The sequence below is a fragment of the Gymnodraco acuticeps genome, unplaced genomic scaffold (genome assembly GCF_902827175.1).
Source record: "Gymnodraco acuticeps unplaced genomic scaffold, fGymAcu1.1, whole genome shotgun sequence".
NCBI classification, from domain to species: Eukaryota; Metazoa; Chordata; class Actinopteri; order Perciformes; family Bathydraconidae; genus Gymnodraco; species Gymnodraco acuticeps.
The window spans coordinates 1,945,188-1,971,817 of NW_022990135.1; the positions used below are offsets into that span (position 1 = coordinate 1,945,188).

At 41.4% G+C, this 26,630-nt stretch overlaps 2 protein-coding genes across 4 annotated transcripts; both read right to left on the reverse strand.

The window, feature by feature from the left end:
• Window positions 1–1,129: 1,129 nt before the first annotated feature.
• Window positions 1,130–5,391, reverse strand: LOC117546648. Of its 3 annotated transcripts, none has more exons than XM_034216964.1 (6): window positions 5,321–5,391; window positions 4,604–4,673; window positions 3,834–4,021; window positions 3,344–3,511; window positions 3,015–3,110; window positions 1,130–2,174 (listed from the first exon to the last, which is right to left on the reverse strand). In XM_034216964.1, exons 3-6 carry the CDS (start codon window positions 3,960–3,962, stop codon window positions 1,860–1,862), a joined length of 708 nt encoding a protein of 235 aa, XP_034072855.1. In that variant the 5' UTR covers window positions 3,963–4,021; window positions 4,604–4,673; window positions 5,321–5,391; the 3' UTR covers window positions 1,130–1,859. The 3 variants fall into 3 exon arrangements, with proteins under 3 accessions (XP_034072855.1, XP_034072854.1, XP_034072852.1); XM_034216963.1 differs by lacking the exon at window positions 5,321–5,391 and adding an exon at window positions 4,970–4,995; XM_034216961.1 differs by lacking the exon at window positions 5,321–5,391 and having other exon boundaries at window positions 4,604–4,935.
• A 5,041-nt stretch (window positions 5,392–10,432) lies between these two features.
• On the reverse strand, window positions 10,433–24,346 carry sh3bp4a (SH3-domain binding protein 4a). Its single transcript, XM_034216885.1, has 5 exons — window positions 24,103–24,346; window positions 18,997–19,163; window positions 16,151–18,498; window positions 11,058–11,246; window positions 10,433–10,957 (listed from the first exon to the last, which is right to left on the reverse strand). Exons 2-5 carry the CDS (start codon window positions 19,118–19,120, stop codon window positions 10,733–10,735), a joined length of 2,886 nt encoding a protein of 961 aa, XP_034072776.1. The 5' UTR covers window positions 19,121–19,163; window positions 24,103–24,346; the 3' UTR covers window positions 10,433–10,732.
• Window positions 24,347–26,630: the final 2,284 nt, after the last annotated feature.

Genomic DNA, 26,630 nt, shown 5'->3' on the forward strand with positions numbered 1-26,630 from the left:
AGCTGAAGTAGACCACTACAAAATAAGACTTCTGGTTAAGCAATGGCTCCTACAAAATAAAAGCCACTCCTGTTCTGATGTAAACCTCCCTGACGCATCTTGGACAGGGTTTTATTTTGGAAAGCATTCATTCCTGTTTTGGTTTTAGTGTTTCCTCTGCGCACTGAGCTGAGCTGCTAAAGTCTGACACTTCATGGTGAAATATATAAACTGCAGGCTGCTGATGCTGTGTGTTTTCATAATAACATACCGTTTAAATAGTTTATGTGACAAAGAACCAGTTAGGACCCCATGTTTGCATGAAAAGGAAAAGGACAAAACTAGTTATGGAAATACTTTTTAAACAATTGTTTTATAGTTTGCACATTTGTAATAGATATAATTATTTTAAATTCGTATTAGTTTATTTGGAAAACGTATTTAGTTACTCTTTCCATAGGAAGAATTGTTCTGTTGCTCATATCCTCTATAGGCTTTTAACAGGTCAATACATTTGATCAGTTTGCACTGGTCTAACTAAGACTATTTTGGTTGGGGGGGGGGGGGGGGGGGGGTGACCTTGTCGTACGTGAAATAAACTGCCGAGGATACATATATTACAATACTGGAACATCTGGCAACAATAAAAAGGATTGTAATCATCTAATTTAAAAATGTCACTTTTTTTGTTCAGTGTCCTTGCATGTGTCTGCCACTAGAGAGCAGCAGTATGATGCATAACAGGAATATACCCTTATCAACCACAGGAAACCAAACCATTTTTGATTCAAAGTTTTAAGTTTTTGCATTAAAGTTAGACTTAAAATGATAACATCTACCTGGGGGAGATGTATGGGAATTCTGTGTTCATACAGCACCTGCACTGTAAGCCCCAATAAGTAAACTTAACTCAAAAAAATTAGGGCAACTGATTGCCTCAAGTATTTTAAGTTAATCAACTCAAAACTTACAATTTTCAAGAACTTAAATAATTGGATTAAATGCTACATGTACCTATTGATTACAGTAAAAATTAAAATGGCTTATTAAGTCAACTCAAATATGTTCAGGTACTGTGACTTAAACATTTGAATTCACCTCTGCTAATGGATTAAGTTACCAGAACTTAAAGACATAAGTACTCAAAGTCTTTTTTTCTGGGTTAACAGAACTCAATATTTATTATTTCAACCAAACCAAACACATTGACTTAGTCAACTCAAAATCACATAACTTAAAACTTAAAAACATTGACACAACTGATTGCCTCAATTGTATCGAGTGCGACTAACTTGAACAGCTTTACTACATTTCTTATTTTCTAGCCCTCCTATTTAACATGCTGTCCTGTTAACATTTACAAGACAGTAAAATAAGTAGTCATAAAAAAAATAAAAAAATGCAAAGGCAATTGTACTTTTGGCACATTTTGGTTAAAACCTGAATAGAGCAACAACTTTGATAAAATCACAATGACAGTCTGAACCCTTTAACTGTAAAACTCTCAAATGTAAATGAATTACATGAACAAGTATCAAATCTTCATCTGGATGAGTTAAAGTGCAACAACAACAACAACAACAACAACAACCAAACATGATTAATGCCGGTTAATCAGAAATATTTGGTATTATTAAAGTACAAACAGTCATCCCTCAAAATCAAAGATACTTTGATATGAACAATGGTAAACAGTACACATTTGACATTAATACAACATGTACAAGTAAAAGGGAACATTGAGCAGCTTGACCACCTGGCTGAAAACCTGCAGCAACTGGTACAGCAACTTTCTTAAGACATTTTTATTTCAGAAGGAAATCACTTTGAAGTAGAGGCAAAATGCCTTAAAATGCCCCACCTGTTTTTCAGATGCATTTCTACAGATGCATCAGCACGTCATTCTTGAGGGTCTGCAACTTGGGCGACAATTTACCATCTTCCAGACCAAGTAAAACCTTCTGAGTGAACTCGAAAGTGTTTGTCAGTCCTTTGGGATAGCTGAGGTGTAGTGCATAAATTAGTCCAAACATTACCAGGAATGCATCTGCAAGTCTGGGGAGGCTGACCACAATATCATTTTTGATGACAACAGAGATGGTCACAGGCTGATATGGCACTTGACTTGTGCCATTGTCACTGGTGACAGTAAGGAGGGCCACTGCAACACCTCCAAGCTCTGGTTCGGACTCTTCCTAAATGAATGAAAGAGATAATAATCACAAACTGGGTGTTGGTCATGCATTACATTACATTACATGTTACTTGTTATATGTCAGATTCCTCTGCGTACCGCTAGCAGGAGCTGGCGTACCACCAGTGGTACACATACCACAGGTTGAGAACCACTGGCTTAAGGGATTAGACTGTTTTAATTTCTAAAACAAATGGCCGGAACCAGATACTAAAGCTGCATTACATTACATGACATGACATGTTACTTGTTAGACGCTTTTTATCCAAAGCGACTTACATACTCAATACTGTGGACAATCCCCACAGGAGCAATTTGGGGGTGAAGTGTCTCAGGGACACAACGACATGCTGACTGCAGTGGGGTTTGAACCTGTGATCCGAACACCAATGCTCTATCCACTGCGCCACACGCGCCTCGCAGGAACATTACAAAAAATCGTGATTTTCTGTGTGGCAATATCTTTTGACTGCAACTCTTGGAGATATGTTTTCTAAGTTGTTCATATTTTAGTTAGAACTATGTTTTAGAGAGTTGTTATTTAAAGGTGTAAAACAGGTGTTCTACACCAAAGAATCAGACGAGCTACCAGTGAAACCAAGTGCCAGGAGATAAAACATATCCAATAAATGTTTTACTTAACTTCAGTATCGATTCAAACAAAAAAAACGATTCAGTTCATTTGTATTTGGGTGAAGGAAAACAGACCAAAACCTCTGCAAATCACACAAACTATATGGATGGATAGACAGAAACAGGATAAGTGCAAAAAAATATTTGTATTTTAATGAACTATTCACTTAATATAGAGTGGTACTGTTAATGAATTAAGGAGACTCACTGTGCAGGTTCGGAAAAATCCAGAGGTGTCCTCTTGCAGATACACAGGAAGGGCATGGATAACGGTGGTACGCCTGGTGTTGATGTCGTGTAATTCCTATAACGATAAAAATACAAGCGTACAAACTGTTGACTGTGAAGTTTACTGAACAAACCTGTCAATCCAACAATCCAATCAGAACATATATCCACAGATAACCTGTTCACATCTTTAATGCAATCAGACAAATAGCAAAAACAAAGTGGGCTAATTGTAAAATTCAAAAGATATTTTTTGAATCTGTTTAACGTTAGATGTTCAACCTTTGAATTGTAAAATAATCTCTTTACCTGTTCATCGTGGATTTTTAAAATTTCAGCCAAAGCCTCAGCTGTCTTCCCAGATTTGGACGCCTTCTGTCTAAATATGGCCATCAGTCGAGGAAGATGGCGGTCAAAAGCAGCGTAGAACGTGTTGGGCAGATTCTGGTTTGTAATCCGTTGGAACTCTGCATACACCTATTTAAAAAACAGAGCAGAAGGACAATACAGCAATGTCAATTAGTCAGTTCCAAATAAATCAAACTAGGTTAAAGTGGTATCCTCCTTACAAATGTAATAGATCCTCCAAGTTTGACCAGTCAGTTCCTTCCCTGTGGCAAGAACGAGAACTTCACCTGGACTGTTCTTTTCCTTGCATTACATTACACCACAGGGAAGGAGCGGGAACTTTGAAGATCTATGACACTCCTATATACAGCAAATAGCCACTATAAGAGTCACAGAATGTGCCATTATCAATAAAGAAGAAAACAGGAAAAAGAGAGCTAATCCATATTACCTCAGACTCCATTTTGAGAGCAGGCCAGAGGTCCATGAGCTCGTTCACTGCCGGGCATGTCCTCACTATGGTCTGTCGCTGCAGTGCAAATGTGGTGTGCATCATCTTTTTAATGAGGGGTAGGTCCATCTCAGTCTTCTTGACTTCCTCAACAATTGTCAAGTGCTCAAGACTTGAGGGATCCTCTCCTTGGGGAAGGTTGAACAAATCCTATATTTAAAATGTAATGTAAGCTACTGCCTAATAACTTCTTAAACATCCATTGAGTTAATGTTAGTATGGTAAATTAATTCATGGACAACAAATGGACAAGTGTTCACTACCAAGCCTGTTAATAATCTGACATCGTTATATTCACTTTAACATTACCTTTCTCTGCTCTGCCCCATATGTGTGTGTGTGTGTGTGTGTGTGTGTGTGTGTGTGTGTGTGGCCTCGCGCTTGTTGAACCCGTATACAGAGGTTGAAACCTGGGTGAAGGAGAGTGTTAAACGTTAGCAGCGGCTCTCGTAATTCAGCAGCGAGGAAGGGAACACAAACACACACAACCCTCCGCGCCTCGTGGTTTACAGTGTGGTTTATCTCCTTCAGACTAAAGCTGAACAAATCCTATATTTAAAATGTAATGTAAGCTACTGCTTAATACATTCTTAAACATCTATTGGGGAAATGTTAGTATGGTAAATGATGAATTAATGGACAACAAATGGACAAGCGTTCACTACCGAGCTTGTTTATAACTGACAACGTTATATTCAATTTAACATTACCTGTCTCTGCTCTGCTCCGTCCCGTGTGTGTGGCCTCACGCTCGTTGAAACCGTATAAAGAGGTTGAAACCTGGGTGAAGGAGAGTGTTAAACTTTAGCAGCGGGTCTCTTAATTCAGCGGCAGCGAGGAGAGCACGGAGGGAGCACACACAATCCTCCGCACCTCGTGGTTTACAGTGGATGAAAATGTTAGCTTGCTAACTGTTAGCAAACTAGCTAGCTAGTGACCGTGTTAAATAGTGACTTTCAGTCCAATGCCTTCGGGGTTGCTCGTAGTAAATTAAGTAAATGGTTGGGTATATTATGACACACATTTGAGTATAAATTGATTAAACTAACATTGAAGGCTTTTATTAGGAAACCTACCTGTTATGTTCGTGTTTCAACGGCTGCCGTCACTACGAGCACCCACAACCACAATGCATTTGGCTGAACTTTTTGAATACATAATTAGCTTAGGGGCAATGACATTTTTCATCATATATATACAAAAAGTGACAGCCCTATTTTGCCACCAAGTTTCCACAACTACATATCTTACAAGTTAACATTATACAGTAACTGTGCAAATAATTCAGGCATTTCTGTGAATCTGCTGACTCAACCTATGGCTAATGCTAGCTAACATGCATGTATCTGACTAACATCAACACTCTCTTTCACATGTTTAATCTCAAAATATTTAAAAAAGTGAAGAAATATGAATATTGTACTTACAGTGAGACCAATGATGCTGATTACCACCGGAAAGTGTGGAAATTAAGTGTGAAGATCCACCTTACTGCATGTGCTGCATCCCACTTTCGACAGTTAGTGACGTCAGACACACAATAAGCATTAGAAATGAGTACAGTTCAATGTATATGTTTAAGTGATGCTTACTTAATCCGCCAAATAGTTCAAGTTAATCAAAGATTATCAGTTTACTTAACTCAAAAACGAAGAACAGTCACAGGAACTGAATATATTGAAGTTAGTAGAACTTTTTTTTAAATTTAAGTTTACACTAATTAATCTATTTAATTATTTTGAACGTTCGGGTTTACAGTGTTTTCAAGTTTTTCTTTGGTGTTTGAAGACGTGTCCAAATCGAGGGTCTGCAGATAGATGGTGCCTCATAGTGCAGGACACAGACTGTAAATACACCCTAAGGCTGTATAATTGTTATTAACTTGACTTTAATGTCGCTTTAAACCCCCCAAAACCCCAAAACACACACACCGAGGCATTTTTCACCTGGCTTATTTACTTCCGCATTGGCCTATGTGGGCGTGGTCAGATCCGGCTTGATTGACAGACTCCTGTTAGATGATTTATAACTTTATTTAAACAGCAACTTTTAGACTACTGCTTTGCATTACAGCAGGTTTGAGTGTCTTTGCAGCCATCTGTACATTAAGTTTGCTCCAAATACTCAAATGAAACCTTCAACACGGTCTCATTATGTTGAAGAATGGAGTAAAACACCTGCAGAGGCTCTAATAAGTTAAAGCAGTCCCTGAACACACACACACAAACAGACAATAACATTGACGCTAATTGTCCCCCCTGCCCTCCTCCTCCATTGATCCCCCTGCTAATGAGAGTGTGTGAGATCGATGAAAGGAATTATAAGCAGGGCGTAGACATGCACACACACACACCCTTCTTTTATAAGCTCACACACTTTCCCTCTAACAAGGCTCCTGAATGTGTCTCCTCACCCACACATCGTCTCATCCATAAAACAAGAGGCCTATTTACCTCTAATGTATTCCACTCCTCCTCGCTGTTCCTCAGGTAACAGACGGCAAGCGGCTGGCAGATGTTGAGAAAGGTTAAAGTAAAAACACGACATGCTTCTCCCACTACAAGCAGGTTAACCCTCTGTGCTCCACCTGATGCAACAAGGGGGGATATACAAATAATCAAGATCATACTGGACATATTTGAAAGAAAACCCAAAGCAATGCAAAAAAGCACAAGAAGATTTAAAGACAAAACCTGGAGGGAACAAAAGCATTTGAACCTTTACTGACACACCACATGGAAGGGAACATCGTAAAAGCAGAAGAGGGCCCTTCAAAGTCAAGTTCAAAACAAATACTCCTTTAGCAGATAAAGGACTTTTCTTTATTCTTTCTGCAGACCCACAAGGTGAAACCAGCCTGGCCTGCTTCCACACAAACACTTGATAAAAGCAGATGAAACAGGCCGGCGGCTCGTCCCAAAGCTTTTCATCTCACCACCTGCTCTCCTTTTCAACTGTGTCTCCAATTGGTCCAGAATATAGAGCGGCTTGTAAAAATCACGTCGTCCCCTCTCACATCACTCTGATCGTCTGATTAGATGAACTACAGATTCATACCTGTGAGCCTGTGGTTACATTTTGTGATCAATTCAACTGTTTTCCTCTTGATTTCGGCACAATGTGCATCTTCTTAATTCATGCAGAATCTTCAGGAGGTGAGAAAGCACCAGGTTTAAGTTTTCATCTCCACATACATATTTCTTTTTGGGTGCAAAGGGAACAGCATTCCTGTCTGCGCACAGTGTGAGGAGATTGATGCACTCTTTTTAATATATAGCAGCTTATTAAGCGTCTTTTTTATTCCCTTGTGCATGCAATAAAAAGGGTTTCAAGTATCCAGGAGACGGGAAGGAATGCTGAGGGTGAGTCAGCGAGGCTCGGTCAAGGTGGCCTGTCCTCTCAGGGTGAATAATTATCTGCTTTAATTAAAGCACATTAAGTCTGAGTGTGTGTGAGTGAGTAGAGGATGTTTGTGTGGCTGGGAAAGAGAGCATGTGAGGATGGGTTTGGGTACATTCACATGTAGTGTTTGTGCATGTGTGATATGTTGACGTGTTTTCTGTGTGTGTTTACATGCAGGAATGTGCTGTATTGTCTGTGAGGATTTTATAGAAACACATGATACAATTCACTCATGAACGCTCTCCTGCAGGCAGTCACAGTGGAGGCATAATCTGCACATTCTGCAACCCTTTGTCAGTGACATTTTTAGCAACATATGTTTGCTGTCTTTGGCACAGCTAGAAGAGAAGATGGATTTCAGTTTCATCTCATAAATACAGAGATGTCGGTATAAGCTTAGCATAAGGAGGGAAACTGCTAGCATGGCAACAAGAACATATCTAAAGCTGTCTTTTTTGTTGGATTTATGTCAAAAGTAAAAGTCTAAATGAGTCAGGTAAGCTTCAGGTTTTGGAGATTTTGCTCATGCATTTGAACTTATACATAAACATATGCGAAATTCATGCAAACTCCACATCAAATGCAATTATAGTATGCAAAGAAAATGTATTCCAGTCATAAAAACACTTAAAAGGTGTAAAAATAAGAACTTTAACAGCCAATTTTGTTTTGGACAATTTCATTAGATCTTCATGTAGTTTTTACTACAAATATTACAAATATCAGCGATTTAATGTCCGGATAAACTTAAAATAGAGTCTTTTCCTCTTCTGCATGCACACACACAGTGATGGTTCTTGCATATTATTTTTCATTTCCAGTTTTATTGAAACTTTCTGAACAGAAACAGATCAGAGACAGGCTTTAGTACAAATATATAAACTCCTCGCACATTTCTCTGTTCATAATCCAAACAGATAGCAACACTGCAGCAGTCACAAAACATATTGAAATGAAACAAGAACAACAAATACTGAATGAGAAATGAAAACAGATGTAGAAATGACGAACAAAAGCATCAAAGACAATTCATTATACTTGCTGAGAGCACAAAATCAAAGAGAACATGCTCAAAAACACAAGTTAAGCTTCTTTAAATATACAGTTAACAACAACTAGATATTTTTTGATACTAGTTTTCACAGTTTAAAGTCACATATTTCATTTATTTAACCAATAGACTGTGGTCACCTGTTAATTCTGACTTATACTGTTTTAATTCAAACATTAACTCTCCATGAAATGATAACAATTGTATTCATGCTGCACTTTAGAAGTTTAGAAAATACTGATTTTGCATGAAAAAAGTGACATGAAATCACCTTCAGCAGGACTTTAAGAAATACATTTAAGGTCTATCTTTATCACATCATCTTTAATTAAAGAGAACATTTGTGTGTGCAAAAGTTGGAAATCTGGAAAATATTGGATGCACTAAGAATAAATGCAAGAATTTAATACTCAAACATTTTATTATCTGGATGTTTTGGGCTTAACATCCAGGTGTGCATGCTCCTTTTGGTTTTTAGTTGGAAAGAACATATTAGATTGTGATTCTGTGACACAGCTGAAACCTGGTGTGAATCACAAAACATGTCCACAATAGTACTGTGGAAACACATCCTCTGTATTGTTCTTCTTCTAAGTATATCTTGCATAAGATAAACTGTAAAAGCGACACATGTAGAGTTAGCATTGTTTGGCTTGGAAACAAATGTTCAGTATGGGGATCAAATGAGTGTTTAAAGATGGCCAAAGGTCACAGTTTGTGAGGTTATGTATTGCAGTGGTTGAGGTCTCTGCTGTTGTCCTGAGGAAGGTTTGGAGACGGAAAAAACAACTTAAACAAACTGCAATAAATTCGAAATCTTGAAAAATATATACAGAAAGTGTTAAAGACAAACAGTGAGTTGACAAAAAGATGAAGAAGAGTAAAAAGGTAGAAGGATTCATGTAATAAGAGGCATCACTTTAGGCGCGTTCACACCGCAGTACTTTTCCCACTTTAGTTCCGATATAGTTCCGAAATGTTGCGTTCACACCAAGAGGAGCCGGAACTAAAATTAGTTCATGAGAACCTTTTCACCCCCTTTTCCGTCCCTGCTAGAGAGCAGAGACTTTCGTGGGAGAAAAAGGTTCCTATGTCTGATTGGCTGGAAGGATTGCAAACCACGCCCCTGTAAAACTCCCAAAAAGTTTTGTGAAGCCGCCATTTTATTATCCTCGCATTAGCATTAGCCCAGCGCAGAAACGCAGAGAGACTAACTTATGGCAACACAAAATAAAACATGGGAGCGGTGGAGATGAGGAGGTGTCGGCGTTCTGCCGATTTACTCGGAAGGCTTCAGTAGAAGCTGCTGGGACTCCCAGCAGCTTCTACTGAAGCCAGTCCCCAACTCCAGGGACTTCCGGCCGGGGACTTTGGGCGAAAGTATACGCCGTGAAGTGGTTTGCGGCCTGCCAGTAAACCCAAAGCAGAAGAAGAAGAAGTAACGTCAGCGGCTTCATTTGCCTACGGCCCGTCTACACTACAGGCGTCAAAAAATGCTTTCAACGCTTCGCCCATTCATTTGAATGGGGTGACGTAGGATATTTTCAAACTTCGCCGAACTGCATTGTGGGTAGCATGGCAAGGCGTTGCAAGCATCGCGAGCGTCTATCGGCGTCAAAAGTTGAACAATGTTCAACTTTTGAGGCTCGATGCTTGCTCGAAGCTGGCGTCAGCCAATCAAATCCCGTTTATGCAAATCCCGCCAGTACAAGCGCTAGCCAATCAAACCGCGTGCAAGCTGGGAGAGACTACGCAGGTAATTTCCTCATATTCCAAACGAGAAATTATGGTAGCAAATCACCCGGTTCTTTCCGACCAGAACTATTTACCGGGATACAAACCGGAGGAGCCAGGCATGGAGGGAGGTGGCAGAGACAGTGGGTGAAACTGGTAGGTTTTCGCCTGTTTGGGGAGTTTATATCCAGTTTACTTCGTTTTAACATTGCTATTGCTTTGTATGTCGGGGGCGGGAGATTCATGTGATTGGTTGTTGGTCGCGTTGGTCGCAAAAAATCGCCAAGCTTCAGACACGCCCAGCTTCAAGCTTTTTTGACGCCTGTAGTGTAGACGGGCCGTAATCCTCCCCCAGGGACTTATTCCGGTGTGAACGCGATCTGTATTTAGTTCATGAGAACTAAAGAGTTCTCATGAACCTTTGTGGGAAAAGTACTGCGTTGTGAATGCGCCTTTTGACTTTGACTTTTTCATTACCAACTACCTTTCGACGGTGTTTGAACATCTATTAATCGATGATACTGAATCCAATACTCCCAAAAGAAGACCAGGACCTGCAGATCTGACCTGAAATTGTCCTCAAAGTCCAAGACGCTGATCTCCAGTGTCTCTCGAAGCGGACAGGCTTTTCAAAAGCTCTACAGGTGGATGTTCACACAGCGAAGTCTCCGTACCCTGTGGGGCAGAAGGCGGCGCCCCGCAGCGGGTCCAGGCAGTTGACGAGGATCAGCGTCCCCGTCAGGTGCTTCCACCTCTTGGTGATGGGGGTCCTCATCCGGTCCAGGCCCAGGTGCAGCTCCTGGATCACGTCCCGGTAGCTGTCCCCCACGTGGGCGGCCCACGTCAGGAGGAAGTCGTAGGCCGGCTTCCACATGGACTAAACGGTGAAGGAGACGGATTGTATTTTGTATTGTTAACAGATACAGTAACACCGCAGCAGTCACAAACTGAATGAGGAATCAATACATAGCACTCACCTCGTTGTCCAGTTGTCCGTTCTTGTCTCGGTGCGGAGCCTCGTATGCCTCCATCTGCTGTCGGGACACTCGAGCCAGCTTCTCTGCGAGTTCCCTCCATCGGGACGCCACCTCCACCGCCGTGGTCAGCAGCACGAAGTCCAGCACGAGCTTCGCCACCAGACCCTGACAGTCCATCTTCAGCAGCGCCTGGAGGAGGAGAGACACAGAGGGGTACATTCAACATTTGTGTAGGAAATGTGTGTTTGTGGTCCTCTCCTATCCTGCATTGTCACATGATGCCTCATTAGATAGAGTCCTGTTTGTCTTGAAAGTGGCCACAGGGCTAAATACCAACGTTAAGAGGTTAAACACAGTTTCTAAAGAAAAACCTCTTTCTTTATGTGTGAGAGTATGAATATAATCCCCCTGCTGTAAGTAGTGCTGACCCTCAGGCTGTAAATATGCAGCTAACCCGGTTTAAAGTAGAGTCTGAGAGTTAATAACAGCAGCTGACTGCAAAACACACTGTAGGCGAGATTTAAAAAAAAAAAAAACGTTTTATCAAGAGCAGAAAAGGCAGCGTGTGTCCACCCGGAGATAAGATAAAAAAGCAGCTGCTGCAGGCATACAGTATCTACACACACACACACACACACACACACACACACACACACACACACACACACACACACACACACACACACACACACACACACACACACACACACACACACACACACACACACACACACACACACACACACACACACACACACACACACACACACACACACCACACACACACACACACACACACACCACACACACACACACACACACACACACACACACACACACACACACACACACACACCCACACACACACACACACACATCACACACACACACACACCACACACACACACACACACACACACACACACACACACACACACACACACACACACACACACACACACACACCACACACACACACACACACACACACACACACACACACACACACACACACACACACACACACACACACACACACACACACACACACACACACACTTCAAAGTGAAGCCGTGTCCTGCGGTGATACCTTTCAGGCTCATTGCAGGAGATTTCTCTCTGCCGAAGCAGCAAGCGAGCGGATACACTCTGGAAATGTGTCTCCTTCTTTTTCACTGTGATCTGGACAAGCTCGTACAAACATTTGAGGGGATTTTACTAAAAGATATTTCAAACTATACTCAAAAATATACATGAAAAGCTAGAAATTGAGAGTAAATATCAAGAACAAGGCAGCCCAGACTCCAGGAAAGTTCACAGATGAGGTGCAGAATTGAGTTTTGCAGACAGTTTATACAGTGTTGGTAATAAATAAAATGGCACAAGAAAAAATAAAATACTGCAAACAAGAAATAAAATGCAGGAACCAAATGATGCACTAATACAAATGGAGGAATCTGAAGTGATGGTAAATGTAATGGGACTTGTCAACATAAGGCATGGGAACGTATTGATGGATTATGCGCTGCTTTATGAAATAAATAACTCTTCAATCCAGCTCAGCAGTTTATTAATGGCTTCATTAGATCACATCAGAGGTGAGTGTCGCGTGAAACTCCTCAGAAAAGATTTGCCTTAATGGCCTTTAGGAAAATAATAAGCAGCAGCACCCTGAACGCATCACGATGTGATTCATCCCGTCTGATTACTCACATCCACGAGAATATAGAAAAAACATTTATTTCAGGGTCTGTGCTGAGATGTCCTCAATCACTCCAATCGGATTTGAAAAGACAACACTTACTGTAATACTGATTTCTCCCTCAATTACATATTTTTGTGTTTTTTGGTCATTTGTTAAGTGAAAACATTGAGCAAATAATAGAGAAACTGTGGAATCAGAAGCAAATAGACAAAGTTAGTATAACATTTTAAAACAAAGGTGTATTTGAGTTGCTTTTTCTGAAAGACGACATGTTATGGAAGCAAAATAGCAGCAAAATGCCAAATTGACCAATGCATGACAATTAATTCATGCTAGTAAACGTTGATATATGACATAAGGTTGTTGCATGTATGAATCATGCCGTACATTTACAAGTAAACACACCACACATATTTGATCTCCGTTTGCAGCCTGGTTTTGGTCGGTGTGGTGCACGTTATTAGCTGACAACATGATTCTGCTCTAAAAATAGATAAATCTGCTCGGTTTGAGACTAAAGCGTCTGAAAATCATCCGATATGCTGAGACCTGCAGGAAGCCTCGGAGCAGACGGAGCTGACAGCTGACCGCACGCCTGTCACCGAGCGAGCTGCACCTCCAAAAGCTATTATGGGATAACACTCACAGGTAGAGAAGCAAAGAAAGGGAAACCCAGAAGAATGAGACGTTTTTTTGCAATTCTGAAATTCCCCAGTAATACATACAGACACTGTAATGTGACATACTTCACATTGAAGCTACAATATGCAGAGGAGCTCACATTTCTCAGACACATTTTTAGTTTTTGTTGCAATTAACTGAAATATTCAGCGCCTGATCAACATGTTCACTATGTGTCACAGCAGAAAGATAATTATCTGTTGAGTCTTCTCAGTCATTGGTTTAACGAGAGTCTCCAGGCAGAGGATGGATTACGGCCTGCAGGATGTTTTATTAAACAGCTCTCTCCTCCAGCTGAAAAACAGCGGAGGCTCTCTACTTTGTCCCAGTAACTCAAGCCGTGGTGATAAAAGATCCACAGGGCGGTGTCGGATGCCCCCGAGGCCCCCAGCCCGTCCTGATCAATGCCTGCTCACATTTCACCTGAGAACACCTGTCGCTGCTTTTAAAACACAAACCCTGAGAACCTCCATAACTGTTCATATCAATTTTGTTATTTTCTTATAGCTCGTTTTTACTTTAAATTATTCCCTCACACACACACACTCCCCTTCGTCCTGAAACGCCTCCATTGGACTCCTTTGTTTACTTCTGTAACATTATGGCATCATGTGTCACAATTGCGCTCCAACAGATTGTACGTGATAGGCTAAGGGGTAGGACCAATCACAACAGAGTGTCTGCCTCCTCTCTCATTACAGAAAACACATCACTCCTTGATTCTAAAAGACTATTTCATTCCAATAAACTCAAACAAAGCAACATCATATCTCTGGTCTTGGTGAGTGAAGTGCTCCTGGGAAACACCAGAATAACATATTGGGTAACTTTTATTCTGAACATTTCTCAGTGAATTTTTGAAGTGCAGAATAAAAGCCTCATTATTAGAAGAATGAAAGGTTTGTTTGTTAATGGAGGATTTTGAACCCAGAGGTTCTTCACTGCAGGGTTTTATTCTTGAGCAACAATTACATAAGACGGCTTTTCTCTCTTTCTGGAAGATTTAGTAACTCAAGCCTGTGTGATTCACTGGACCCTGATCCTGCAGCATGAGGACAATTTAATGCTCTCTGGGGAAAATGTCGCAGGGGACACACACTCACACACTTTCACACACACACACACACATCCTGATCCAGGATTGGTTTATAGTGCGGCAGGGAACTGAGCAGCAACTTTTTGTTGCAGGAAACAAGTTTCAGATGCATCTAGATGTAAAATCCTGGACCTAAATCACTCCACTTTTCTGAAGATATAAAGCAAATACTAGAAGTGTAGTAGATTAAAAACTAAATTCAGATCCAAACAGGAATAAGTTACATTCATTATTTGAAAGAAACCCACTTTAAAACACTTTGAAAGCACTTTTACTTAAGTAAAGGATGTGAATACTTCCTTTAACACTGGTTGCAGGTAAGTGGCAATGGATAACACTTTAAGGTAGAAAGCATGAACAACAACACTAAATACTTAAACAGTTACTGTCAAAATCCCATTTAGCAAGGCCCTTTAACTCCAGCTGCTGCTAACAGCTTCCTCACCTCTGCCTCGATAAACAGAGGTTTGAAAACATACTTAGCAAAATAACTGAGTAATAGCCTCTGGCGGGGGGAGAAATCCCAGGACTATTTGCTTCCCGCAGGGAGTGGGTGCTGACTTAGAAAACACATCGAGGCCGACGTGTGTTTCTCTCAAACTGTAGATTGAAGTTGTATTTCTTCGCTTCCCTTTAAAGGATTTCCTCCCCGCTTCACTCCTCCTGTGTCAGCCTCCTCAGGCTGTAACACATGTTATTTACCATTCACGTGATGGAGCATTAACATGAAATCCTTCCAGTTTACACTCAGACTGTGTCTCAACTGCTGAAGGGGAAATAAATCATGTTGCAGAGAAGCTTTAATCAATCAGACAGCGATTGACTCTGACTGCGTATTAAATTACATTTGTGTTCTTTTTTCGCTCCAACAAAGCTTAACTAACGATGAAGCAGCCATCCGAGGAATGCTCTCTCTCTAATGGACATCATTTGAGCATAATAGCTGTTGCAGCAGTGTCACAATAATGCCGGACAATTTACTTTAACATTTACCGGTGCAGGAAATGCTTTTGCCAAGCATGAATGCCTTTGCAGCAATCTAACAGTTGGAGGGCAATGCTAGTGTTTCTAGGACTTTAATGACTGCCATTATTCTGTTCAAGGACAACTTAGTGATCCTGAATTTACACTGAAATACAAAGAGAATAACACATTAAGTAATTCAATAAGCAAAGATGCAATATATAGCCTGTTTTCAGGTCTCAAGTGGGAGAATTTACAGCTTTTCTCTGTTTGATATCATCGGATTCACTGTTCAAGACATCACCTATGGCTCTCAGAACTTGCCAAAGGCTTTCTTCACAACTTTGGGGGGATTTATGGATGAATTACTATTGAAATGTAGACCTAATTTAGGCAGCATCCCATTGCTTTATGCAGGGGGCAGTACAGTATTCATCCCCCTGGAAACACTTTTAAAGGTCAGTTGTGTACTTTCAAACTTAAGGAAAATAAGGATTCCTAAGTCTCATTGACCAAAAAACAAAACTTGGATATCCGAATGTCCTAGATTTATTCAAACTGCTGCTCAAAAACACTTGTCTGTTTCTCAAAAAAACACAATCTGGTTGAGGAACAGAACGTTTTAAGAAATAAAAACCTTGCTCTCACCATCATTAGTTCTCTCTGGAAGGACTTCCTCTCCTTGCTCTCCGTGTTCGTACACTCCTCTTTGAGTTTCTCCAGAACCGAAGCCACTTTCTCCGGCTCGTTGTCCAGCTCTGTTCTGCAAAAATAATTCAGCGGCAAATTCCCGTATCCGAGTGCATCTGCAAACGCCCTCCAGCTGCCCACGTTCTCCATCAACACCGTCCTCACTGTTGCGTATATGTACGTAAGAAACTTGCAAGGCTTCAGGATCTGCTCCAGCAGCACTGTGGTCGTTAGATCCGACCCGATCCAATAAATGGGCTTGACTTTACCCAGAACTAAAACGTTCTTGGCATGGACGAGTCCCATCTTCCCCTGATAGTATCCAATGTACCACTCTTTAGTCCGCAGCTGCCCTCGCAGTTTGATTTTCTCCTCGCTGAGCAAAGCAACAACATCCCCCTTTTTGTACTCCAACAGATACATGCTCTTGTGCTGCCTGATCACTGTTTTGATCAATTTGCCAAATTTCAGGTTGATGATGCACCGGTCCTGAAACTTTGGGTGTTTTGAAGTGGCGGCTAGCGGTGATAAGACTATCTTATCCACCTCTCTCTTTTTTAGAAACCTCCTCTGGCCTGATATCCTTGCTTCGGTTTTGGGTGGCGGTGGTGGTGTTTGGACGCAGAACTGCGTGAGGATGCAGTCAAGTGCGTCCTTAACTTGGACCCTGAGTGTAAAATCTGAAATGCTGTCTGGACTGTGCGATGTGATCATGTAAAGGAGCCTGCTCACTTTCCCCAGTTTGACCTGAAACCCCCGAATCACCCCCGTCCCCTCGCAGGACTTCACCTCGTAGTTAGACATGTTGGAGTACAACCCCAGCAGGAGGTCCTGAGGGTACCCCAGCACAAACTGGTGCTTGCCCCAAAGCTGGAGGGCCACCGGCGGGCTAGCACTCACCAGGCGACCCACCTCGTTTACCAGCAAGGTATTAGGGGCGCAGTCATGCCCAAACATGGCCACGACTGTCTTGAACGACGGGTGGATGTGCTTGGGTCCGTAGACGCCCAAAGTTACTTTCCTTTGCACATGATCCCAAACAGTTGTATTGTGGCTGATGTACTGGGACTTAACAACAACAGCCACATACATGCACGGCTCCAGACCATCCAGCTGCACCTGGACTGTGTCCTTGTAAAGGTACGCATTAAGGATCGGCGTGTAAGGCCCTTCTTTGCAGTCACTGCGAACGCAAAGCACATCCGCAGTGTGACAACTCTCCTTCTTGACTGTTACCGATACCTTCATCTCCAACGTGAGGAAGGACTTTGTCTCCATGTTGCTCAGCTTGATCTCCACTACAGGGCTCACTGTGGAGCAGAGATCTGTGTTGAGCTCCAGAGGAGGGTCAAGCAAGGCTTTCATGGAGATCTGCTGGTGTTCTCCATTGCTGACGTGGCCTTCAGGGATGTGAATGCTGATTTGGGTGTCCGGGAGCTGAACAACGCCTCCGTTACAGTCCAACATGCACACGATGCTGGTCTCCACCGGCTGCGTCTGGCCCCACCCTGGACTCTGACCCAGAGAGTCAAGGTCATGGCAAGACCTGGCTAGCTTTCTGTGGTTCAACCAAGCAGTCCTGAAGTCCTCCCGGCTCTGAAACTGCTCCGGGGAAGGAGCCTTAAGGCCTGAGAAGAACCCCGAAGAAGGTAAGGATGGATTGGACTGCGCCTGCAGGACGGACAGTTCTGAGAGACTGTGGGAACGTTTGCTCCTGAAAAACGGATTATCCCTGTGGAGGTTAGGTACAACCTCTTGATTTGGGCTTGTGGGGGGTGTACTGTTAATGTGGCAGCTGCTGAACCCATTGGTCATGATTGTACTAGAGGTCAAGTTTGAGCAAGATGACGGAGATGCCAGTGCATCAAATAGAATAAGGTCCGTTGAGTTCCTAACGCCAGAATCTTTGCAGTTTTGATCTTTAATAAAGGGGTTCACAGCAAAGGGAGTATTGTTGTAAATTGGGGAAGGCTTAAGGGAAACCCCTGTCCATTCCCCTAGGCCTCCAAACTCCTTCGACCCATCCTCGTACCCCTCCCCAAGACTGTCAATCATCCCGCTGTCGCTGAGCGAAGAGTTCCCGAAGTTGAGCGGCTGCACGTAGGCGGCAGGGATGTAGCCCATCTCCGTGTTGTTGTGCGCGTACCACCACTCCCCCCCTGACGTGTCCAACACATAGAGGCGATCCCCTTTGGAGAACTTCAGCGTAGTGAAGCTGCTCGGGCAGTAATCCTTTATGGCGACCACTTCCTGCGCTGCTCCATAGGAGGAGGAAGTGTCCAGCCTTAAGGCACTGGGAGAAGGCACTGAAAAGGAAAGAAGATATTAGCAGATCTAATCTACTAACATGAGTGATGGTCTTCTAACTTGATTACAAAGTGGTGCACTCAATGGCTGATTCATCAAAATACTGCAGTTAAATGCTCTTAATCAGACAAATGTAATGGGCCAGTTGAAATAATGAGGTGAGGGTACTACAGATCAGACAGGGTCTAGCAAAGGGTTCAGGAAGTACAAAATATGTGATACAAATTGCCCCAAAAAAACAAACCTTTACTCATTCTGAAAGCAAGGACACATGTTGTAGATCAGTAAGCAAACATATGAGCAAATGAACTGCATAATGTACTGCACAATTCTCTATTTTTAGTTGACATCATTAGCGTATATGGAGCATGTAAACAAAGCTTTAATGCAACCAGTGAAGTGAAAGAGCCAGAGAGAGAATAATAGGGTTTCATTTCCTCATATGACTGAGTAGAGTAGAGACATAACAACTGGTGTGAATACAGTGAAAAGCTGACCTTTGACATCGTTGAGACTGGCCCCATTGACCCCTTCGCTAATGTCGATGAGCGTCCCTTCAGACTTGCAGCGAGGCAGGACGTGACTGTTGCTCGTCACTCTGACGATGCGATGGGCAGCCATGGCCGCTACTTAGCACAGAATTCGCTCATTGGCAGCTTTTCATCTGGATTGGAAACAAACAAAGCATTTCCGATCAATTTGATGCAATGCACAAATGAATATTAAAGCAACACTACTGTATGAAGTATCATGTTCTAGATCAGTAACAGAGTTTACGTCTGCTAAGGTCAAAGCTGCAGAAAATAAACTTGACAAATATCACTGCATTTATGAAGGATGTTCCGAGGGAAAGAAGGACAGAGATGTGATTGAGGAGCAGTGCAATGGAGAATAAATAAATATATGACACAAAACAAGATTGATTTTCTGAGTGATTTGACAATGAGGAAGGTCAGAAACACAATGTGCAGAATGAGGCAAACACATCTCAGGAAACCGTATTTCTTTATGTGAACAGCTGAAAATGGTATCCCCATTATGGATGTGCCAGTATCATTCCTTAATGCCAGTTGCATTCAACCATTTATTTTGAATGCTTGAATAGGGGTTTAAAAAGCAAAAGGGACAAGAAAAGGGGAGATGATACAAAAAGTGTCCTCTGCTCTGTGTTTTCACTATTTACATCTCTGATTGTGTTGAGCAAGTCACCAATTTCCTTGTCCGAATTGAGTTGTGATTCAATTTGTGCATGAAAACACCGAGTCAGCAGAGGACAGTAATCTGATTAGAGAGACAGCTAGAAATTGTTTTGCAGCAAAACGCCGTTCCTTCAGTCACCAGAGACTTGTATTCTTCCTGCAGGAGGTGTTGAGCTGCGACACTGAGAACATTTGCATTGCCACACTAATGATGCCATTTTCATCTGATTAAAGCAACACAGAAGCTGCCACTCATTAGAGAGGAATTTCTGCTCACATTAAATGCTGAGGTTTTTTAATTCAGCTGCAGGTGTTTGCCTTTCATGAAAGACAGCAGTACACTTTGTTGTAGCAGGACCTGTTTTCAGACATAACTGAGAATAACACACAGTAGAGGAGAGATATTAAAAGAAACTGCTTTTTTTTGCCCTATGAATCTTAATCCATGTCCACGAAAAGCTTTACTATTTGTGCTTTCATTGCTTCCCAGCCAACTTCACCCTTTATTAAAACCCCTCCCATTGAGCAGATGCAGTAATATTTCTTATCTCTCTTACCTCAAAATGACAAACAGTGAAAAAGTGGAATGGTTTTAGAGCAGAGGTGCACTCTGGGAAGTTGAAGTAGGTTTTGTTTAATGGCTGCATATGTTTGAGCTCTAGCTGAAATCCAGTCAAACTCCTCCGAGTTGACATTTCATTTTCTTGCTCATCAGGGAGCGTGTCGCCTGCCCGTCGATACAAAAAGCCCCTCTAGTTTCAAATGAACACTCGGCGGGCAGCTGCGATCAATAAGAAGCCAGAGACAAAGACAGCGTCCCCGGCTTTGTTATAACATGGAGGCCATCCCCGCTGCATGCAGCAGGAGGTGAGGGAAGACAAGAGGAGGAACTGGAGCTGGGAGGTTCAGTTCAAAGCAAACTGGATTCTTCAAAAACTAATTTCCTTGATTTGAAGAGGAGAAACGACACAAGCTACGATAAAAAACACTAGAGGTGGAAAAGTAGAAATACCTACTCCATTACAAATCAATTCTGCATTCAAAATGTTACTTAAAGAGGCCCTATTATGCTTTTGGGTGAAGAAAAGTTCTCAGTATGCAGAACAACTTTTTTTATGTTTTCATTACCATGACATAAAAGCATTTTAATGCTAGTTTGTCAATGGGGAGACAGCTTTAGATAAAATACTGGGTTATTAGTTAGTACTGCATGAAATCTTATCAGCATAGTTTATATGTAAACACATGATATGAAAGTAAAATAAATGTAGCAGAGTGAAAATTATAATAATTGCAAAAACAAGACTGTGATACCCTGCATGGATACAGAACAACAAGACAAAGTGTATTCAGCATTTGGGGAAATGAACTTGCTTTACTTCACGTTGCAAGAGACGTTTCTATTACAGGAAGAAAATCAAGATGCTCTCAGGAGATTTAAGAAAACTGCTGCAGGGCTCCTGGTTAGCCTTCCTCAAGATTGGAAATATATGTTTCCCCCCCACGAGTTTGTGAAATACACTGCGTTATAAACTCATTTCAGTCAGGCTGATGGAGAGGCGAAGCGGGGAGTAGAACGTTTAATTAGCCGAGCGGCGGCCTGGTCTAATCCCTGGATGAATATCACTATAATAACCATTTCCAGCCTCCGTATGCTCGAGGAGAGTTTATCACTTTGCCATCACAGCTGTTTAAAATGAGCAGATTACAGGAGGGGGAATGAAACAACAGAATCATGTCAAACCTAACCAACAGTGTTTAATATTCAGACTTTACCCACTGTTGAATAAGCGTACCAACCAAAAACTAATCCCAGATCAAAGAGAGGAAGCTACAGGGCTCGATGTCTGTTACATCACCATCGAACAAACCAAAATACTCTTCAGTCAGTGTGATGAGCTCTGCAAGATCAGTCATTCCCTCTTTTTTGCTGCAGGTTGTCGCCTCAAGACAAAGTCAATTATCTTAAACGTGATGCAACAAAAATTCCTTTTCATTCATTTATCCTGCAGGAAACTGTGAGCAGGCACTTGGGTTTAATTCTGTCCTTTCCTCAGGGAAATAAAAACATTAGGTCTACTTTGAGACAAGTACCTAAACGACTGCCCTGTTGTGGCCTGAGGCGATGCAGCTCTGCTCCCAGCATGCATCTGGTCAGTGTTCACACCTCCAATGTGGGGGCGGTGAACCAGCAGAAGAAATGGATGGAAAAAGGGGCTCAGGGAAATGATGTCCTTGGAAGTTTGATAAATGCCGGCAACAGATTGTCCCTTATGGGCCACCGTAGAAGTTGCCTGAGGCTTATGAGTGAACTCTGCATAAATGTGACTTTTGAGGAGTTTAATTTCATGCATTTTTGAGGATTTCTTTGCAAATAAATCTATTATTTCCTGGAGATTTTGTCCACACTGCCCTGCTGCAGCTTTGTAACATTACCAGGTTTTATTTTTTACTCTGCAGAGTATCAGAAGATAAAGAAATAAATAATAAATCCGCAGTTGGCATGTAGTCAACTATAGTGTGCCACCATTCATCACCGGGGAAATTCATCCGTAAAATATTACAATCTCTGCGCTCTCCTCAGGATGGATTTCCAGGTAAACGCTAAGTGCCTGGTTTTAGTGCTGCTTCCACCTCTGAGCGGCAGGACAGGAACCTAAAATGAGGCCAACATGTCCCCTTTAACAAGTCAGCAAGTCAACTTTAGGGCAGAAAATGAGTTTTTAAAGCTATAATTTACTTCCAAAGTCTATTCTCAGCAGGGGGGAAAGCATTCATTTGATAAACTGTGCATGGAAATGTAATTTAAAAAACAGCTAGATTTGACATTTATAATTCCATGAAAAGACTGTTTTTAACTGATGGTGTAATAATGCAGATTAATGAAGTGAGATATATTACACCAGTTGGTCCAAATTATTCACTCTAATTTGAATTTTACATTATTCTTAGAGTTGTTCTCAACCTTACAAACGTTTTTGTGTATATTATCGTTGTTTTATAGCATTAGTTTTTGTATTTAACATCTTATTTAATCACTATAATCAAGATATATTTGTTTATGAGCTTTATATCAACACAGAGAAAAACAATACTGTGTGTGTGTAAGGGGTGTGTGTGTGTGTGTGTGTGTGTGTGTGTGTGTGTGTGTGTGTGTGTGGTGCTGAGAGGGCATTAATTACAAAATGGAGCGCACCTTCGAGCGGAGCAGGAAAACGATGACATGCTAGTTTTCAGGCTTAGCCTCGAGGGGGGGAAAGACAACAGAGTGTGTGTGTTTGTTTGTGTGTTTGGGGGGGTATGGTATGCTATGAGTTGTTTTCTGTGTGTGTGAAGGTGTTTAGTGTCACTTTTAAATGAGTTTGTGTGCATGTGTTTGTTAGCAGAGAAAGAGGAGGATAACATGAAAAAGAGAAAGGAAGGGGAAGTGGAAGTGATGAAGAGGAGATGAGAGGAAACGAAGAGGGAAGTATGCAAATGTCGTCCACAGTCAAATAGTTTAAAAAAAATGGGGGAAAGGAATGAGAGAAAGAGAATGAGGAGACGACGAAGAACAGGTATAAGCAGATACAGAAATAAGAGGTATAAAAGTGAAGAAGAGGAGACAAAAAGGGGGAAGATGAAAAAGGACAAGAGGAAGAAGCCGTATCAGAACCCTCAGGAAACACACACACACACACACAGCAAATCACTCTGCATCTAATTAAGCAGAGTTGCAGGCGGCAGCAGTGTGTGTGCTGCTGATAGAAAGAGAGAGGAGGATTTTCAGATTATCTGATGACCTTACTGGCAGGGCTGAGGGAGCGTGCACGTGCGTCTGACCGCGTGCACACACTTGACGACGTATAGTGCTAATTATCAAACTTATAATTCACTTTGCCTCCATCTGCTAATGAGCTTTCCTCTAAAAGAAACGTGCTAATATGTGAATATTCAGTATTCTCTGTATTGTGTATTCAGATAGACACATTGATTCATAAAATAAGTAAAGAATGGAACAAATGTGCAGAAAGCTTTGAATTTAAATATATAAATAGTGTTTAGAGAATAAATACAATAAATCATCATTCACACAAAACAAAACACATTCAAATGAACAAAACATGTAATTATTAGGCACCATACACTCAGAATAAGCCATTATACAATCATGATATCAATATAGAAACACAGATATCATACTTAAATAGTCATAATAGGCATTTCATGTAGCTATAAAGATGCATGAAAATGCCATGGAAACAGACAATATCAAAATAATACGATAGAACATTTTAATTTGAGTGAATCCGAATGACTCTCCACACTCTGTTTTGCTAAATTAACCACAAAAAGAGCACATGATTGGTGTAAAAAGATAATTAGAGGTAATTAAATGTAACTGAGTGTGAAATGTGAACTGACCTCCTGCTGGCTGGAAGACGCTCACAGTGGGAAAGTGAAAAGGTGAAGAGCTGATGGAGAGACTTCTTCTCCTTTTCCTCCGTGTCATTAGGCTTAACGACCAAAACAAATAACATTAGTTATTAAGAGGTCAAAATAAGAGTATTATTCCACAGTTCTGGACGTTTTTAGCGGTGAAAGACGCGCACACACGCCGGTTAACGTCCGTCTCTGCTCCGGTCTGCCGGAGGACTGAAGCACCGTGGTGGAGAGGAGTGTGTGACGTCACTGGGAGTGGGCGTGGCCACACGCCCGCACACACACTTATTTTAAGTGTTGTTTTGACAACCAAAATACAACAAAGGGCTCAATTGTGCTCAACATGTGTTATTGCACATTTCATTTTGTTATAATCTAAGGGCTTTAAAAAAGTGAAGAAACTCATTGATGTACTTATTGTCAAGCAAGGCGTTGAAACCCATTGTTGACACTCAATTATAGTTAAATAATGTTCTAGTACATTTACTTGATCCATGGTTAGCATAGGCTAAGCCAAAATTAGCTAACCTTATTTTGGACTCTGTCTTAAAAAGGTCAGCTGTTGGTCAACGGAGCGGATTGCCTGTCAAAGTTCACCCAAGTTTAACTGTGACCTGGCCTTTAGTGTAAACTCTGTTCTTGATCCATTATTCTTTTTATTTCTTCTTCTACTTGTCATAGTGGTCATTTCAATATGGACCCTGAACTGATTCATTAAATCCACTCCTGATTTATTTTAAAGACATTTCCAATAGAGGAAACACAGCTAAAAAATAAAATAAAATCAGACTGCTTCTTAGCTTTTTATTATCAATAAAGTAACATCTTTCCACAAACCGAGCATCAGAAGCGTGATCAAAGCGGCCCTGGGGACAGTCACGATCAACAGGCTCTATACATAAAGTGGAGCGGCAGGGAAACGACTCGTGGTGCTCTGCTCAAGAGAAGCTGCTCATTAAAGCTTTGGTGATTAAATTAAATTGTCACTGCGCACTATTCATAATAATAAGAATAACAGCAGAAGCTTTATCTGGAAATGGTTTGTCCTTTGAATGCAAAAATAGTGTGATTTCATCTAAGAAAGTTGATTATATTGTAACCGCTCTGGTACCTGATGGATATTTATTCGCTTTAAATGACAATCACAAGATTTAAAAGTGCATAAAAAGCGTTTTTTATTCCACACATTAGCCACAAAGAGCTTCCTCTTTCATCTCATTGACTGAATCGCTGAATGAAGCTGCTGTCAGTGCACACAGCGCAGCGAGAAGACCACAGGAGGAAGACCACAGGAGGAAGACCACAGGAGGAAGACCACAGGAGGAAGACCACAGGAGGAAGACAAATGCCTCAGAATAAGCTTTGAAACGCATGAAGAGAAGACTCCCTGCATGTGAAGATGAACTAAAGACACTTGTGTTTGAGAGAGGGAAATACCTCACTGATTTGGCTTTGAAGTCACATATATTTGCTGTTTCATACTGTATATTTAAGGGTTGAGTCAAAGGTCGTGACCTCTGTGCATCATGAGTTTGACGTGCACACTCGACAAAAAAAAAGAAGATAAGAGTTTAAAATGGGACTGCTTGGTATCTAAAATGAGCAAAAGCCAACATATTCGGAAACAGTTGCTGAATATAATGACCTCTAAAACATTACAAATGATGAGAGAACGTCCTGCTCTACGCAGGGAAGGTGTCTTTTGCAACATGCTGCAGGATCTGCTCCCCCTCAGCGATGCCTGGGGGAACTTTTGAAAGCAGCGACCAAAGTTTACAACAAGGCGGATAATTGGAGCAACAGCTGTGAGAGGAGACCCCCCTCTAACAGATTGAATTCAACTGTCCTACTTAATCATGCAACAAACTAAATCAGGTGTGTGTGCAGCTTCAGAATGCAGCACCAGATTTAGATTCTACAACCCCTCATGCTTTAATTCAATTTAAATCAATAGCTATGGTTTAGTGTTTGACAGTTCAAAATACAATATATTCAGGAAATTAAAAAATAATTAATTAAATAAAAGGCATACAAAAATAAGCAAAATTGGTAAAAGGTGAAATAAAATAAAATATTAATAATAATAATTAATGCAAAATAAAAAAAAGAAATAGTGCAATACAAATTAAGTAAAATGGGTAAAATGCTGCAGGAAATGTTAAACTGTTGAATAACATCCCAGAATCTTTGGGATATATCATTTTTTCAATTTTCAATTTCTCTACCTTCTCTTCCTATGATGGATGCTACAGCTTCAGAAAGCGTTATGATTGATGTCACCGCCCTCCTCATGCTCTCATTCTGCACTGTCAGGGGTCAGTGGGGGTGATGGATATCTGTAAGGCCTCTTCTGAAGGGACCCGCGGGTCACCTTGGACCTGCCCGATTAGAAAAAGCTTTCTCACGCGTTTTCAGTGTCTGCAGCTGAGAAGGGCCGCGGCTAAATCAAATAAACTGAAGGGTTCATCCATCAAGCTCGACCCACTGGATCGGCACCGTGCAGGATGCCT